At 34.6% G+C, this 18,855-nt stretch overlaps 1 protein-coding gene across 3 annotated transcripts in view; it reads left to right on the plus strand.

Annotated features, from left to right (window-relative positions):
• SESTD1 (SEC14 and spectrin domain containing 1) overlaps positions 1 to 18,855 on the plus strand; it is a 135,602-nt gene that overhangs the window by 73,016 nt on the left and 43,731 nt on the right. For all 3 annotated transcript variants that reach the window (XR_009055111.1, XR_009055112.1, XM_057745719.1), the window contains exons 6-8: positions 13,436 to 13,549; positions 14,707 to 14,801; positions 17,810 to 17,865. Coding sequence is in view for 1 of the 3 variants with exons in the window: in XM_057745719.1 (XP_057601702.1) it covers positions 13,436 to 13,549; positions 14,707 to 14,801; positions 17,810 to 17,865 (265 nt within the window). In the remaining 2 variants the exon portion in view is untranslated. The remainder of the gene's footprint in view (positions 1 to 13,435; positions 13,550 to 14,706; positions 14,802 to 17,809; positions 17,866 to 18,855) is intronic.

The raw sequence follows: 18,855 nt of genomic DNA on the forward strand, positions 1-18,855 counted from the left end.
TTACTAGTATTTGGTAATTTAAGAAGCTGCAGTGAATGGTTTTAGAGAAAATAACCTAGTGTGGGATTCCAAATTTGTTTTGCCACACTGACTCTGAAATGTGTCAGTTTTCTCTTTTTTTTTCATGTACATTATTTGCTTTCTAATCTGTTTCTGTTCTTTTCTAACTTCCAGAAATATCTTTCTCTATACAATTTCATTTTTTTAGCATTCCCTTTTTAGCATTTTACTTCAGACCTAAAGCCCCCTCTTTCTCCCACCCCCACCCCCCAAAAACATAATGTCTTATTTTTGCTTGTGCCTTTGAATTTGTTCTTTTTGTGAAATCACATCCCTCTGTGACATTTGCTGTCACTTAGAATAGAGTTAAATTGTTCAAACTGGATTTGTCCTCTTGGAAGCAGTTGTTTGTATGTTGCATTCTGGCAAGTGGTGTCATTTTCCAAAGGCGGGTGAACAGTTCCTTACCTTTGTAAACAGAGTGTACTTTTGCTGTGTGCTAGGAGGAGGGCCTCTCCTTCCTCTTTAGGATGCCACTCCTGACTCACTTCAAAAAGGTGATTCTTAGATATATAGCACTTTCATACAGTAAGATTCTTTCCTACTATTTCAGACTCTTCCTAAAATGTTGTTTCTCTCATTCTTTTTGAAACATATACAATAAAATAGAGCGGTTATAGCTGTTTTGCCAGCCTTCTCTGCACTTTCTCCTGGCTTTCAGCCTCTCAAGTAAAGATGAGATTATTGCCATGGAAACTGAGATATTTCACCAGTGTAGATTGTTCTCTAAATTGTTAAAGTGATGGTGGTTTTGAGTCAGCTCTTTAAACTATTGCTTTTTGTTTTTTCACATTATTTAGCTTTGAGATACCTTTGCAGTTGATATAATTCTGTATATCTACACGGCAGATCTACTCTTTTGACTTTAAAAAACCACCAGTAAATTTTATAAGACTATGGATTCTATAAAATTTTTGTAATGATGGATAAAATTTGTTTTATGCAGGTCTCTATAATTATGTTCCATTCTTTATGTTTGTTTTGCATAAGTAAAAATACCATAATAGCAGTAATCTTAGCCAATTATTTAAAAAAACATATTTAGTAAGGGATAGTATAGTCTCAAATATATTTTACATCATGAAAGAAAATGAACCTGTACTATTTACAGTCAAGTTGATTTTTAGGAAAAAGCTTTTAAGAGGAATATTCAGATGTAAATAAACTTTCGCCATATATAACAACTGTGAATTTTCCCTTCAGCTTATTAAACTTGAGATCTGTTGCTAATGATTTTAACATTAGTTTAATCATTTTAACATTACTAACATCATTTTAACATTGCAGTACTTAGGAACTGCAACTGCAAAATGATTTTAATATATTTAGGTCTATATAGTGAGATTAACCAGAGTGGGTAGAAAGTGAAAAGTGCTCCCTTCCTTGGGCAAAACAGGTCATATATTAGAGAACATAGCCGAAATTAAATGTATAGGACGACAACTTATTAGAATTATGACCTCTTAGAGCTTAAAGAGGCATCATAGATAATTTAATGCAGCTGCCTTCTTTGGCACATGGGGAAATAAGCCTGGAGTGAATTCCTTTAGGTTGACTTCTACAAGTCAGTGAATTTGTGGCAGAGCTAGGGCACAGACCTGGAATGGTTGGCTCCTGGCTCAGTATCCTTCCAATTGTCATATGGTGGTGTTTAACCTAGGGAAGGGATTTGGAAATCATTTGGGGTATTCTAGTAAAGCCTTTGGCCCTCTGTGCTACTATGACCAAAGGGACAACATTTAGATTTAGAGTATTTTCAATAAAGGCTTTAGAAACAAACCAGAAAACTTTAATCTACTTCTTTTTTTTATAAAAGCATGTACAACTCCCTCTGGAATAGTACAGAAATAAAAAGCTCCTTTACTTTGTAGAAGCATGACTTATTTACCCTGATATTACCAGCACTAGAACACATAATTTTTAATAAACAATACTTCTAATAAATTTAATGTCCACTAAATAATGCATGTTGAACAAATGAGTACCATATGATTAAAATGTTATATTATAAGAGACATGATAGTAGTTTTTCAAGAGATATGTTTTCACTGTTTAAATTGAATATTGTGCCAAATAAGGAGAGCAGAAATAGAAGGGCAGAATAGAAGAGCAAAAAGACGATTCATTATGTTGTACATTTCTTAAGTTTTCTACTCAGTCCTCTTTTCAGAAGAGAGTGCCCTGGAAATGTTATCTTTTCAGATGTGAATTGATACTCAATTTAGTGAGTAGTTTATTTCCTCATGGAATAAATACATATTTCTTTGTTTCATTATTAGTATATGTCTACTTAATAGATTGTCAGACAGTTTTGAAGAAAGGAAGAGCCCCTCCCTGGGATCTAATTGTGTTTAATTTTCTTCATGTGGAAGAATCTGTCTTGATCTCAAAAGGAGCTGGTAGCAGATTAAATGGTTTCTGTGGCCTAACTCCACTTATTTCATGTTTAACAACAGACCTGTCTTTAAGACCTAGTCTGAAGAAGTTGCATTAGAACAAGAGGATGAAATAAAAGCCCTCTGTGACAAGTCTTTCACTAAGAGAAAACCATTTTCTGTGTTCTTTTTATTGTTTATTTTAAATTAGCTCCCATTAGTACCAAAACAGGAGACCAGTAAAATTGAGATATGCTAAACTCTTCATACTAGAGATAATGTTAAATTGCCTTTTAAAATAGATAGGCATAATATAGTTTGCTGTTGTTATTAAACTAACCAAACACATAATTTGATGTTCAATATCTTTTTTATTTTTTTAATGGAAAAAAAGAGGCGTGTAAACTCCCTCTGCTTTCCTGTCATCACCGCCTCCAGATTTTCCATTTTTTCTCTAACCTCCTTGCTTGCTGCCTTAGAAGAGTTACCCTTTCTTCAGTCTGAGTTGGGATCTCGTGGTGCCCTTCTGTCGGTCATTCCCTTCATCTGTTCATTCTTTCTGTTTTTAGTATTTTAATATAGTATTTAGTACATATTCTTAAAAAAATACGTATGTATAACATGAAGCTTAATACTAAAACACTTGGGTACTCACAACCCAACCTAAGAATCCAAATGTCAGTACCTTCAAATAAATTCAAGTGCCCCTCCCTGGTCTCATTCAACCCCCCATCCCATCCCTTAACACCTAACTTATTTGTGTCTGCCCATCCTTTGTTCATGTTCTCATTCTGTGTATGTGTTTGTATGTGTATTAAAAACTTAAATGGAAAAGACAAAATCCTTAGAAGAAAATAGGGAGTGTTTATCTTTTTCTTATTCTTTTATATCTATTTCTGTAGAGTTACCATTTAAGGATATTGTTTATTCCTAAATAATATATTTAGTTTCACCTATTTTTGAACTTTATGAAAATAGTATCATGATTTTAGTCTTTAGTAACTGCTTTTTCTCACTCATCATTATATGTTTAAGATGTAAGCATATTCTTGCAGTAGATGTAGCTGATTCATTTTCACTGCTGAATGTTATTCCAGTCTGTGAATAAAAAGTTTACTATTGATGGACATTTGTGTTGTTTCCACTCTTTTGCCATTATGAATGCTGTTTATGAATATTCTTATCATGTCCCCTATGAATATGTATAAGATTTTTCTATTTGCAGACTATCTAGGCATAGGTTATAGAAATGTTCAAATTTTCAAAATAATGCCAAGTTATCTTCCAAAGGTGTTCTAATTTATGTATCCACTTATGCTGTGTAAGAATTCATGTTGCCCACCAGCCTTGCTGACACTTGATACTGGCTAAACCTGAATAGTTGCAATTCATTATGGTTTTTTCTTTTCTTAAATTGTTGTTGGGTTTCAGTGTTATCCTAGTCTCATAATATGAGTTGGAGTATTTGCTGCATTTCTGTTCTTTGGGAGCATTTAAGATTGAAATGATCAGTTCTTTGATATTGATTGATTGGTTGGAGTATAGTTGGTTTACAATATTACATTAGTTTCAGGTGTACAGCATAGTGATTTAGTATTTTTATAGATTATACTCCATTAAAAGTTATTACAAAACAATGGCTGTAATTCCCTGTGCAGTATAACATATTCTTGTTGCTTATCTATTTTATACATAGTAATTTATATCTCTTAATTCCATATCCCTATCATGCCCCTCCCCACTCCTCTCCCTACTGGTAACCACTAGTTCGTTTTCTGTATCTGTGAGTCTGTTTCTCTTTTGCTGTATGCAATCATTTGTTTTATATTTTAGATTCTACAAGTAATTTATATCATATAATTTTGTCTTTGACTTATTTCAGTAAGACTTATTTCTCTAGGTCCATCCATGTTGCTACAAATGGCAGAATTTGGTTCTTTTTTATGGCTAATATTACATTATATATATGTGTGTGTACGCACACACATATATACACATAGCCACACACACAGGCCATATCTTTATCCATTTGTTTGTTAATGGACATTTGGGTTGCTTCCATATCTTGGCTGTTGTAAATAGTGCTACTATCAACATTGCGGTGCATGTATCTTTTTGAATTAGTGTTTTGTTTTGTTTTTTCTGGCTATATACCCAGGAGTGGAATTTCTGGATCATATGGTAGTTCTATTTTTAGTTTTTTGAGGAACCTCCATACTGTTTTCCACAGGGGCTGCACCAATTTACATTCTCACCAACAGTGCACGAGGGTTCCCTTTTCTCTGCATCCTCTCCAACATTTGCTATTTATAGACTTTTTGATGACAGCCTTTCTGACTGGTGTGAGGTGATACCTCACTGTGGTTTTGATTTGCATTTCTCTGATGATTAGCAAGACTGAGCATCTTTTCATGTGCCTGTGGTTGGCCATCTGTATGACTTCTTTGGAAAAATGTCTATTCAGCTCTCTTTCTGAAGCAGGTTGTTTGGGTTTTTTGATATTGAGTTATATCAGCTGTTTATTAACCCTTATGGTCATATTATCTGGTTATTAACCCCTTATTGGTTACATCATTTCCAAATACTTTCTCCCATTCAGTAGGTTGTGTTTTTGTTTTGTTGATGGTTTCCTCTTATTTGGAAAGGTTTTTAAGTTTGAATAGGTCCCATCTGTTTATTTTTGCTTTCATTTACTAATTTTTGTGTGTGTGTGTTTATGCCTTAGGAGACAGATTCAAAAAAATATTGCTACAGTCTGTGTCAAAGAATGTTCTGTGTTCACCTCTAAGAATTTTATGGTTTCAGGTTTTACATTTAGGTCCTTAATGCATTTTGAGTTCATTTTTGTAACGGTGTAAGGAAATGATCTAATCTCATTCCTTTTTTTTTAAATTAATTTATTTATTGGCTGTGTTGAGTCTTCATTGCTGCACATGGGCTTTCTCTAGTTGCGGTAAGCAGGGGCTACTCTTCATTGTGGTGCGCAGGCTCCTTATTGTGGTGGCCTCTCTTGTGTGGAACATAGGCTCTAGGCACGTGGGCTTCAGTAGTTGCAGCACATGGGCTCAGTAGTTGTGGCTCACAGTCTCTAAAGTGCAGGCTCAATAGTTGTGGCATACGGGCTTAGTTGTTCCACGGTATGTGGGATCTTCCTAGAGCAGGGATCGAACCCATGTCTCCTGCATTGGCAGGTGGATTCTTAACCACTGTGCCGCCTAGGAAGCCCCTAATCTCATTCTTTTACATGTAGCTGTTTGGTTTTCCCAGCACCGCTTATTGCTAGGACTTCAAAACTGTGTTGAATAAAAGTGGTGAAAGTGGGCATCCTTGTCTTGTTCCTGAATTTAGAGGGAATAAAATTTATCAGTTTTATTTATCTTTTTAGAGAACCAGCTCATTGGGTATGATGTTAGCTGTGGGTTTGTCATAACTAACTTTTATTATGTTGAGATATGTTCCCCCTGTACCCACTTTGGTGAGAGTTTTTATCATGAATGCATGTTGAATTTTGTCAGATGCTTTTTTGGTGTCTGTTGAGATGATCATGTGATTTTTATCCTTTTGTTAATGAGGTGTGTGATGTTGATTTCTGAATATTGAACCATCCTTGCATCCTTGGAATAAATCCCTCTTGATTATGGTATAAGATCCTTTTTATATATATTGTTGGGTTCAGCTTGCTAATTTTGTTGAGGGCTTTTGCATCTATATTTTCTTCTTTTTTTTTTTTTTTTTGTAGTGTGTTTGGTTTTGGTTAGCTTGTTTTTTTTTGTTGTTGTTTTGGTAGTGTGTTTGGTTTTGGTATCAGGGTAATGCTGGCCTCATAGAAGCCATTTAGGATTTTTCCTTCATCTTTGGTTTTTTGGAATAGTTTGTGAAGAACTGATTATTAGTTCTTTATGTGTTTGGTAGAATTTCCCTGTGAAGCCATCCAGTCCTGGGCTTTTGCTTGCTAGGAGTTTTTTAAATTACAAATTCTGTTTCACTACTGTGATCAGTCTGTTCAAATTGTCTGTTTCTTCTTGATTCAGTCTTGGCAATTGGTACATATCTAGAAATTTGTCTGCTTCGTCTAAGTTGTCCAGTTTGTTGGCATATAACTGTAGTATTCTCTTGTGATTTTTTTTATATCTCTGTGGTATCAGTTGTTATTCCTCCTTTTTTCTTTTTTCTCTTGTTTATTTGGTTTCTGAGCCTGGTTAAAGGATTATCAGTTTTATTTATCTTTTTAGAGAACTAGCTCTTGGTTCTATTTTCTCTTTTTTGGTATCTGTTTTATTTATTTCTTCTCTGATCTTTATTAATCCTTTCTTTTGCTGACTTCAGGCTTTGTTTATATTTCTTTTTCTGATTCCTTCAGATGGCAGTTTAGGTTGTTTATTTGAAATCTTTCTTGTTTCTTGAGGAAGACCTGTATCACTACAAACTTCCCTCTTAGAACTGTTTTTGCTGCATCCCACAGATTTTGCAAAGTTGTATTTCCATTTTCATTTGTCTTCAGGTATTTTCTGATTTCCTCTCTGACTTCTTCATTGACCCATTGGTGTTTTTTGTAGCATGTTGTTTAGTCTCCACATATTGTGATTTTCCTGTTTTTCTTTCTGTAACTGATTACTCATTTCATATTGTTGTGGTTGGAAAAAATACTTGATATAATATCTCTTAAATCTGTTTAGACTTGTTTTGTGGGCTAGCTTGTGATCTTTCCTGGAGAACATTCCATATGCACTTGAAAAGAATGTGTATTCTGCTATTTTGGGATGAAATGTCTTGTAGATATCTATTAAGTCCAGCTGGTATATTGTTTCACTTAAGACCACTGTTGCCATATTGATTTTCTGTCTGGAAGATGTCTGTTGATGTAAATGGGATGCTCAAGTCCCCTACTACCATTGTATTGGATTAGCCAAAAAGTTTGTTGGCCAAAGGAACTTTTTGGCCAGCCCAATATTATTATCAGTTTCTCCCTTTATATCTGTTACTATTTGCTTTATATATTTAAGTGCTCCTGTTTTGGGTGCATATATGTTAACCAGTGTAAAAATCCTCTTCTTGTATTGATACCTGTATCATTATATAATGTCCTTCTTTGTCTTTTGTTATAGACTTTTTTTAAAAAAATTATATTTTGTCTGATATGAATATTGCTACCCCTGCTTTCTTGTCATTTCCATTTGCATGGCATATCTTTTTCCATCTCTCACTTTCAGTCTGTATGTGCCTTTAGCTCTGAAGTGAGTCTCTTGTGGGCAGAATATAGATGGATCTTGTTTTTTATCCAGTCAGCCAGTGTGTCTTTTGATTGGAACATTTAGTCCATTGACGTTTAAAGTAATTATTGATAGGTATGTACTTATTGCCATTTTATTACTTGTTTTCCAGTTTTTGTAGTTTCTTTGTTCATTTCTTCTTCTTTTTGTTTCTTCCCTTGTGGTTTGATGATTTTATTAGTATGCTTGTGTTTCTTTTTTCTTAGTTTTTGTGTATTTATTGAAAGTTTTTGATTTGTGGTTACCATGGGCTTCGTATATGTTGACTTATAACTATACCACTTGTTTTAAACTGGTAGTCATTTAAATTCAAACACTTTCTAAAATATCTACGTATTTTACTTCTCCCACTATGTGTTTTAGATGTCGCATTTTATATCTTCATGTTTATACAGTCACTGTTTATTAAAGTTATAGTTGCTTTTATAATTTTTTTGTCTTTTAATCTTTGTACTAGCTTAACTGGTTGATCTTTGGCCCTTACTGTATATTTGCTTATCCTCATGAGATTTTCCCTTTTCTATGGATTCTTACTTCCTTTTCACTTTGAGAAGACCCTTTAACATTTCTTTTAGAGTTGACTTAGTACTGATGAAATCTTAGTTTTTGCTTGTCTGAGAAGTTTTTGTTTTGTTTTGTTTTTTGTTTTTACCTCTTCTTTTCAAATGATAATCTTGATGAGTATCCTAGGTTACAGTTTTTTCCCTTTTAGCACTTTAGGTATATCATGCTGCTCTCCTCTGACCTGCAAAGTTTCTGCAGAAAAAATCAGTTGATAGCCTTATGGGGATTCCCTTGTAGATGAATCTTTTTCTTCTGCTGCCTTTAGAATTTGCTGTTTAACTTTTGCCATTTTAATTATGGTATGTTTTGGTATGGCTCTGTTTGGTGTCATCTTAATTGGAACCCTCTGTGTCTCTTGTACATAGATATCTGCTTCTTCAGGTTTGGGAATTTTTCAGCCATAATCTCATCAAGTACACTTTCAACCCCCTTGTTTCTCTTTTTTTCTTCTGGAACCCCTGTAATGTGAAAGTTGATATGTTAATATTATCCTAGAGATCTCTTAAATTGCTTTCATTTTTAAAAATTTGTTTCTCTTTTTGCTCTTCTGACTGGATGATTTCCGTTATTCCGTGCAGTCTTCTGTACCACTTAGTCTGCTGTTCATTCCTTCTAGTGTGTTTTTTATTGCAGTTATTGAATTCTTCATTTCCGATTGGGTTTTTCTTGTTTCTAGTTCCTTGTTAAAATTCTCACTGTGTTAATTTATTCTTTTCCTTAATTCAGTTAACATTCTTATTACTAATGCTTTGATTTCTTTTTCCATAAATTGTTCAGTTCTTTTTCATTTTTTCCTGGTATTCTCGTGGTCTTTCATTTGAGACCAGTTCCTCTGCCTTTACATTTTGCTTAGCTTTCTCTGTCTCTATGAATTTAGGTGAAATAGTTTCCTGTTGGGTCTTAAAGGTCTGTCCTTATGTGGGATTGTCCCTGTACAGACTGCATGTGCCCAGTGCCTTTGGTGGGAGAGCTGGATGTGAAGTGGATGCAAGTCACATCTTTCCTTAGGGTGTGCTGGCCACTATCACCTTGATAAGAGGTGGGGCTGGAGGTGGAGGGGCTAGAGCTGTAGCCATGTGTGAGGTGAGGCTTCTCATCTGCTCAGTGGCCATCACTGCCCCTTCAGGGATGGGGTCTGATCCCAAGTTGGTGGAGCAGAAGCCCTGAGGGTCAGGCCTGAACTGGCTTTGTTCCCTTTAAGTGTGTGCTTTCCCCTCTTCCAGCACCATGACCCTTGACCCAGAGTGGGGGAATGCTGAAGCAAGTGAGGCCCATGCTACTCTTGGCTTGTTTTGCCTGCAGACAGATTCTAAGTTGTCTCTGATGCACCACCTTGCAGGTGCCAGCAATCATTTCTCTCCCTTCCCTCAGATACAGTCTTGGGGTCCAAGTTCCCTTTGTCACCCACAGCCAATCACACTGCCACTCTCTGCCACCATTGCCCTGTTGTGAAGCTGCACCACAGGGCAGGTGGGGCCACATGAGCTCTCTGTGTGTATTGGGAGGTGAGCTGTAGTGGAGTAGCCACTGTCAGAGTTCTCTGCTGCTTCTGATGCACTTCCTGAGTATGTGCCAACAGTGGCTGCTGCTGCTCTTCAGCTGAGTTGCCTCTGAATTCCACAGCTGAGCTTTCTCCTGGTCATATGACCCCTAGGTCCAGTGCTGCTCTGCAACTTGGAGTAAGCAGGCCTGGAGCCTTTGCTTGGCTTTGTCTGGGAGTTGCACTGAGGCAGTCATAGGAAACCCTGCAACCGCTAGTCCTCACTCTGTTCTCTCCTTGTTGCCTCATGGGCAGACCAGCATGCATGCTTCTCACAAATGGAGTCCAGGCTTCCCATAGCTCTCCAGTTAGTCCCAGCAGTCCTCCAGGCAGCCAAAGGGGGCTGTGTCCCCTGTGTTGGACCCCAAGACTGGGACGCCCAGTCTGTGGCTTGAATTGCTCACTCCCCAGGGTGGGTCTCCCCCTGTGTAATCTGTCTCTTTCTCTGTGTCCTCTTTCAGAAGCATAGGTCGCAACCTGATCACCTCTTTTCCCTTCCTACTTCCTGCCTGATTCCGTGTGGATCTTTCTTATAGCCTTTCTTATACAGGAGTCTTTCTGCCAGTTCCTAATTCATTTTCATTGAGAATATAGATGTACTTTTGATGTGTTCATGAGGGGGAGGTGAGTTCCACCTACTCCTACTTGGCCATCTTGTTTGATTTTTAAAACTCATTTGTAAATTGACTGGGCCTGATATTTTCTTTCTGGGAAGGTTTTTTTAAAAGAGATTTATGTGTATTGTAGTTTTTTTAGTATTTTTATTATAAGGAGTTAGGAACACATTAAAAAGTAAACAGAATGTTATAGTTAACTCCATGTATCCCTCTACCCAGTTCCATCAATCATCAACCCATGGTCCATCCTGTCCCATCCCTACCCCATCCACTTCCCCCAAGGAAGACTGAGGATATTATAGTGAAGGAAATTTAAGACATTTGAATTTATCTGAAGACTTTTTTTTGGAGGGGGTGCTGCATCAGGTCTCAGTTGTGGCAGGTGGGATCTTCATTGTGGCATGCAGGATCTTTTGTTGTGGTGCAAGGGCATGCTATTTGTTGCAGTGCATGGGTTTCTCTCTAGTTGTGGTGTGCAAGTTTTCTAGTTGTGGTGTGCTGGCTCCAGAGCACATGGGCTGTGTAGTTTGTGGCACATAGGCTCTCTAGTTGAGGCGTGCAGACTCAGTAGTTGTGGCATGTGGGCTTAGTTCCTTCATGGCATGTAGGATCTTAGTTCCCTGACCAGGGATTGAACCCACGTCCCCTGCATTGGAAGGCAGGTTCTTTTCCACTGGACCACAAGGAAAGTCCCTGAAGACTCTTTTTTAAAAAATACGGCCCAATAGCATTATCATGCCTTAAAGTAAATAATTCCTTAATATCAAAGAGCCAGTTGGTTTCAAATTTGATGAATGTTATAAAAGGTTTTAGTAATATATGAAAATATTATATATAAATAATATATCTCAAAATTTATTCTAAATTTATACATAAATTGTGAATGCACACAGATTATTTATTTGAATTAGGATCCAGATGTTGTCCACATACTGTGATTGGTTTGAGATGCCTTTCCAAGTGGCTAGGTTTTAACATCCTGTTAATGATTTCTGGTTTGATTAATTATTGATTTCTAACTTAATTTCATTGTGGTAATAGAATGTTATCAGTTATTTCCTTTGAAATGTACCAAGGTTTTCTTTATGACCTGATACACACTCAAGTTTTAAATTATTTATTTGCTTAAAAAGAATATGTAATTCTCTTACTATTGGTTGTGGAATTCTGTATTAGTCCATTAAATTAAGCTTTTTAATCTGTCCTGTGTCCATCTGTATCTTTTAAATCACTGCTGTCTATATAGCCATGTTCTTTTTATTCTTACTGTTATTTATGTGTACCTTTCTTTTCTTCTTGCTTTAGCTTATGAGAACTTTGATGATTTCATTTTAGTCTTTCCAAGGAACATCTTGTGGCTTTATTAATTTCTTAATTTCTCCCCTTCCTTCTCTTTTCTTTGGATTTACTCTTGTTGTTCTCCTCCCATCCCCTGCCCCCCAACTTCTTAGGTAGGCCACTTAGCTTATTATTCATTAGCCTTTCTTTCCTAACATAAACATCTGAGGCATTTAATGTGTTATTATCAATAGCAGTTTGTTATAAATGCTAATTATGAAAGGATTTATTTTTCTCTGATAGTTTTATGAACTTTTGATGCCGTGTTTTTGTTATCTTCCTAAGGTGAGCCCCCACCCCCCTTTAGCAAAGCATTTTGTTGTCTTGGTTAGTTCCCCTCATTTATTGTTTACATTACAGTTTCATATATAGTATGGATATACCTAGTTTTGCATATTGGGTATGTTTCTGAATTTTTCTTTTCCTTCTTTCTTTCCCTGGCAGTTCTTTCACAAGTCCTCCTTCCGTTGTTGAGTTTTCCCCCCCCTTTTTTAAAGTTAGGTTTATCGAGGTATAATTTACAATAATATTATTGTAGTATATATACAATATACAACACAATATAATAAAGGTCCTTCGTTAGCCTACAGTTTTGATATTTGACAGACAGATATAGTCATAAAGTCATCATCACAGCTGCAATACAGACTAGCTCCATCATCCCACAGAGATGCTCCTCACACTTCGTAGTTACCCCTTCTACCACCCTCTCTGTGGTGCCTGTCTTCTCTGCATGTTCAGACTAGTTGGTTTCTCTGTGACCTCAGCTCTCTGAGGAGTTTCAGAAAAGTTTTGATTTTGTAGATTATCTGGCCTTTGTTGTTGTTTAGGGTGGGAATGGTGCTCTTTCCAGTTGGACGTGTTATTTTTCTTATTAATTTTTTTTTAGTAAATTCAAATTTCCATGTATCATTTTTGCATTAACACTACCATTTTAGTATCTTTCTCCCACATACTTATTTTTTTAACACATGTATATCTTCATCGAAATTTTATTTAGTGCTAAAATGGTCTCATTGTTCATTTTGTAATTTGTATTTGAAATCTTTTAAAGTTTAAAGAGTATCATTTTACTGGGTAAGTTTGAAGTTCATGAGTTCTCTGACCTTCTCCCTACTTCCTAGTTCTGTTGTTCAAATTAAATATTAGTATATGTTATCCTGAGTTTTACTCTACTATTAGAGGATATGTTTTGTTAATATATAATCAAAGGAATGTTAGAAAAATTTCATGTTAGAAAAGTATGTATTTTTTCGATTTCCAGATTTATTATTCATTTGTACTTATTATTTTAGTGTACCTACTAATTTTAAGACCATGTGAAAATTCCTTGCCGAATACATCCTTATATTAAAGAAATTGATTTTTACTACCAAAAAATTATTCATATTGATAAGATCTTGAAAAATATTTCATCTGAGCTGCTAATGTCTCTTGTTTTTTAAAATGTGGTATTATACAGGGTTTATGATAGCTTATTTCTTAACAGATATCCACAATTTATTGAAATGATTTTAAATGCTGTTGTTTTATTTAAATATTTATATAATTTTTCATCATGTTGGAAATAGTATTGCATATTTTAATCAATTTTACCTCCTTATCACTTTTGATGGCCATTAATAGTGGCTCACTAAGTGTTTTTTGTTTTTTTTCTTTTTACCTTTATAGGTTATTTTAGTGTCAGCCAATAAATTGACTCGTTATATAGAACCATGCCAGTTAACAGAAGATTTTGGTGGGAGTCTCACCTATGATCACATGGACTGGTTAAATAAGAGGCTGGTTGGTATATTACAAAGAGATAACGTTACCATATATGACCTTTTGATAGCTTTTTCATTTTAAATCAACTAAAATGTAGATTGTTTACTTTTTACAAAACTAAAGAAATATGATGCATACCACATGGTAGCATAATGCTTGAAGGCAGATACTCTGGAGTCAGTGTTAGCTGTTAGTGTTGCCAGTAGTAGTAGTATTGTAGTCAAAGTTGTAAATCTTTTATTTTTTTTTATTTTTTTTTATTTTTTTATTGACTAATAGCGTAATTTCCTGAGAGGTAATCTAGTTGATACACCATTTTCAGAGGGAATATTTAGACATCAGTTTAGGTTGAAAAGCAGTTTGATAGGTTAAGGTTTTCATTTCTGAAAATATATCTTCTTTTTCAGGGCAGATTTTGGAAACATGCTACTCTGTATAATACAATATTGTTTAATCAAACTACGGGGGACGAAGAGAACAAACTTAAAATTAACTCAGTTTAGATTATATGCTTTTTTTTTTGAAGAATAGTGAACTTTTGGATATTTCAGAATAGATAACTAATTCTATTTTCACCATATTTGAACAATGATATCAGACAAATATGTCCATTTTATTATAAACAGACTTGCCCAAATCCCTTTTTTAGAAATATTTTAAGAAATCATGTTAAGATTATAACTAATTTATTTTTATGCTACATACTTATATATAAAACTTTTTAACTGTTAACATGCAACCAGAATGATTAATAGAATAACATAAAGGAATGTTTTTTAACTGGAATTAGAGGGTTAGAACTGGTCTGAATAGTGTTCAGGTAGTTAAAACTGTTGTTGGTACAGATATTGCTCAAGAAACGGAAAGAAATATGAACTTGTCTAATTGAAGAATAAAAATAATTTCTTAATGTATTTAAAATTAAAAAAAATTCCTTATCCGTTAAAGCTATTCACTGTTTTAGGAAGCAGTTTTGTCTTCATTGTTTTAAGAAGTGGTTAGTTTTTGTCTTCTACACTCCTGTGCTCTGGTGATTGAAGTGTACTAAGTGACATCCAGATAGGAGACCAGAATCCTGCCTGGCCAATTCTGTTGTTGCTCTTAGTTGAAAATCCTTACGTACATATCAACTTTTAAGATCATTCTAAATATGTTAATAAAATCTCATACTATAGGTTTTTGAGAAGTTTACAAAGGAATCTACATCATTATTAGATGAACTTGCTTTGATTAACAATGGAAGTGATAAAGGAAATCAAGAGAAAGAAAGGTAAGTGGCTAGTGTCATGCACTTACACCTTTGCAAAGCCATGATTAATCTGTTAAAAGATAACCTGTGTTAATGCAAGCCAAGAGAACTAAGGTAAGCAAGTCTTCCTTCAAACTTGGCCTGCAAAAGTTGTATTAAATTTATTTTTTAATTCTTGAGAATTTGCTTTACATGTAAAATTTATTGGTTTGAATCCAGGTTTCTTTACAAAAGACTTTTAATTTTTTTGAATAGTAATATATTTACTTTTTTCTGACACTGTAAAATAATTATTTTTCAAAAACATGTTTTCAAAATGAAACAATTTTCTGCCTTTTTAGAGTTTTAGTTGTAAAGAATATGGAAAAGGTTGCAGCTTGAAATAAAATCATTATAACCTTATTTAAATACATTAGCACCTAAATGCCTGTCTTGTAGAAGTCCTATGTCCTTGTAAAATGTGTGATATTCATGAGTTCAGCTTGGGGAATTTAGTGTTTTATGACACTAGATGAAGTAACTGTTCATTTGTATTATCTAAGTGTAACTACCTAGATTTATCATTTTAACAGATTTCTGTTGAACTTTTCAACCTTAACAGTTTTCAGACCAATTTCCTTTCCCCAGGTAAAAAGCACTGTAGGAAGCAAATTAATCCTCAATAACAAAGTAGTCACTAGGCAGTAATTTTTATTAGGAAATTTGAAAGGATCAACGCTCATCCTTGTCTTCTTTCTTTCTTTCTCTCTCTTTCTTTCTTTCTTTCTTTCTTTCTCTTTCTTTCTTTGTTTTTACTTTTTATTTTAAAATAATTATAGATTCACAGGGTGTTACAAAAATAGTACATAGAGATGTCATGTATCTTTCATCCAGTTTTCCCCAATGGTAACATCTTAGATAACTGTAGTATAATATCAAAACCAGGAAATTGATATTGGTAACAATCCACAACTCTTATTCAGATTTCACCAGTCGTAAATGTACACATTTGCACTCCTGTGTTCATATCTGTGTATGGTTTTATGTAATTATAACACATGTGGATTCCTGTAGTCAGCACCACAATCAAGATTCATAACTGTCCCATCATCATGAAGATCTCTGTGTTAACATTTCACAGTGATAGCCATTCCCCTTCCCTATTCTACGCCATCTCTAATCCCTGGCAACTGTTAATCTGTTCTTCATCTCTACAGTTTTGTCATTTTGCAGATGTTAAATGGAATGGTGCATGTGTAACCTTTTGAGATTGGCTTTTATCATTTAGCATAATTCCCTTGAGAGTCATCCAAATTGTTGCGTACATCAATAGTTCATTCCTTTATATAGCTGAGTAGTATTCCAGAATGAATGTACCACAGTTTGTTTTATCATTCATCCACTAAAGGATATTTGGATTGTTTCCAGTTTTTGACTATTACGAATAAAGCTGCTGTGAACAATTATGTACAGGTTTTTGTGTGGCCATAAATTTTCATTTCTCTGGGGATAAATACCCAGAAATGTGATTGCTGGGTTATACAGTAAGAACATTTGTCTGTCTCTTTTGAATCTGACCTTAAAAATACAGTGGAACCTTGATAGAATGCATCTTGCTATTCCATGAATCCAGATATAGTCACAGACCAATAAACTGAGATAATAAGGTAGGAGGGATGTCAAAAGGTCATAATTTAACACCGAATCTTGATTTAAAGCAAAGTAAAAACATGAAAACAAATGGTTTGAATATAAATCTAAAGCTACAACAAACATTTAGGAACATCACTATCTTATAGATAGAGGCCATGTAAAAATGTAAATGTAAAACTAGATATCACACACACACACACACTTACGTACTATGGAATTGAACATATCACACAAGTTACATGACAAAAATTTGCCAAACCTCTTGCTTTCTGAGTACTCCAGCAGAGTAAGTCTGGTATTTCTCAAAATCATGTTCTTCAGGAAAGACCTCCTAAGAGGGTACTGGTAGAAAATGAGTTCGTGATCATAGAGTTTAATGCTGTTTATTATGTTTCTCTCTCTGGGAATGATTGTGAACATCTACACATTACAGATTCTGAGAGAACATTGCGGTGAAGAAACCTGTTTAATTGCTTTTTTAAAATTTCCTATACGTACATGCCAGTGGAACCCCATTTTCTGTACCCAGTAGTGTCTCATTCAGTGTTTTGGGAAACACAGGGAAACGATGGTTTGTGTGACTGCACCAAGTGTCAAGTGAAATCTTGTATTTACCAGTCCCTCCCCAAAGAACTCAAGTGTTGTTACTTAGTCTCTTTTAAACCCCACACAATGAAGTCCCTCTTGCAAATTTTCATCACCTTCTTTATGTCAGTCCTCAGGAAGCATCTGGGCTATATGAGAGGTGAAGGTCTAGATTAGTTGACAAAAGTGAAAGATACAGAGCAAGACCTGTCAGTTACAGTGACAAGGCCTTAGGCTTTGATTTGCCATGTACCCTATCTTTCTTTCATCTTCTCCACTTACCATGTATGTTTAAGAAAATAAAGGCCATAGTCCAGCTGCAAGTGAAACATAATTCGTATAGAGGAGAGTACATCTCCTAGGGTACATGTGCATATGAATATTTGCAACTCTCAAAGATTGCTGAAGATAAGTAAACTTTTGATTGGAGGATGGCTACGTGCTATTTTAATGTTAAGATTTCTGGGTTATTATATGGTGACAGATTTCAGTTTGAAGCAAATATCTAGTGGAAAAATAATAAAATGGATTCCTTTGTGTTTGAAATAATACTGTAGTTAATAACAATACATTGTATATTTCCAAGTAGTATATTTTGTGATCATCACATAGATATTTCTTTGGCTACTAGTGTTTAATTATCACTAATGGGCTTCCTGATGCTTAAGAGAAATTAGCCTGGTAGGACAGTATGCTTCAGATTTTCATATTTGTATGCCCCTGTTTTGGTAAGTATATATAAAGGATTTTCTTAAGTTATTTAAATGGAAATACATATAATGATAAAAAATTACTCTTTTGGTGCTTGCTAGGTCTGTGGATTTAAACTTTCTTCCATCAGTTGATCCTGAAACTGTTCTTCAGACAGGTAAGATGGAAAAACATATTTATCAGTGATAATGAGAATCCATTGAACCAACTATATATTAATTGGCTCATGAAATAAACATTGATTGAGTATGTATTATGTCGTAGAAACTCAAAGAGAAGTTTTTCAGACTGCTCTTTGGTTTAACCTAACAGTGTGTTAATATACTCTACAATACTAAAAAATTATTAATAATGATCAATTATTTTGAAATATTTGAAATTATTTCTTTATCTGTGACATGAAGATAAAAATTTCTATTTCATTGGGTTGCTATGAGGATTATTGAATACACATTATGTTTCTAGTGTTGTATTTTTATGTATTTTTATGTATTTCCATATTTCATTCTCCTAACAACTCCTTGAGATAATTAGTATTATTTTCTCTATTTGTATTTGAGGAAGCCAAAGCTTAGAGATATTAAAAAACTTGTGCAAGATCAAATAACTTTTAAGTTCTGTCACCATAGCACTAAGAAAAAGTCTAAATCCAAAGCCACTAGTTGTACTGTTTTACAATCATCTGTGTAAAAACACCTAGCACTTTGCAATGGCCTTGCATGTAGTGTGTGTGAAGTGCTGTATGGTTTGTATATTCCAGCCAAAATAGCTTTAGTAGTAGTTTCACAAATTCTGGGAGAACACATTGGAATTCTTTTAAATGAAAATACCTTTATTTTATTTCTAATGTATTTTTCTAATAATAGGGCATAATTCTAATCCTACTGCATAGCAGGTACTGTTCTAAGCACTTTATGTATGCTAACTCATTTATCCTTTACCATAACCCAGTGAAATAGATACTGTTGTCATCCCAGTGTTAAGATGGGGAAACTGAGGCATTAAAAAGTTTAGTAACTTATGTAGATTACCCAACTAGTAATGCTAGATTTGAGACTTGAACCAAAGCAGTTTGGTTTCAAAGTATAGTCTTTGAAATCATCATGTGGTGCTGCTTCTCTAATGGAAATGGTATCCACAAGGGAAA

The sequence above is a fragment of the Hippopotamus amphibius genome, chromosome 8 (genome assembly GCF_030028045.1).
Source record: "Hippopotamus amphibius kiboko isolate mHipAmp2 chromosome 8, mHipAmp2.hap2, whole genome shotgun sequence".
Lineage (NCBI taxonomy): Eukaryota > Metazoa > Chordata > Mammalia > Artiodactyla > Hippopotamidae > Hippopotamus > Hippopotamus amphibius.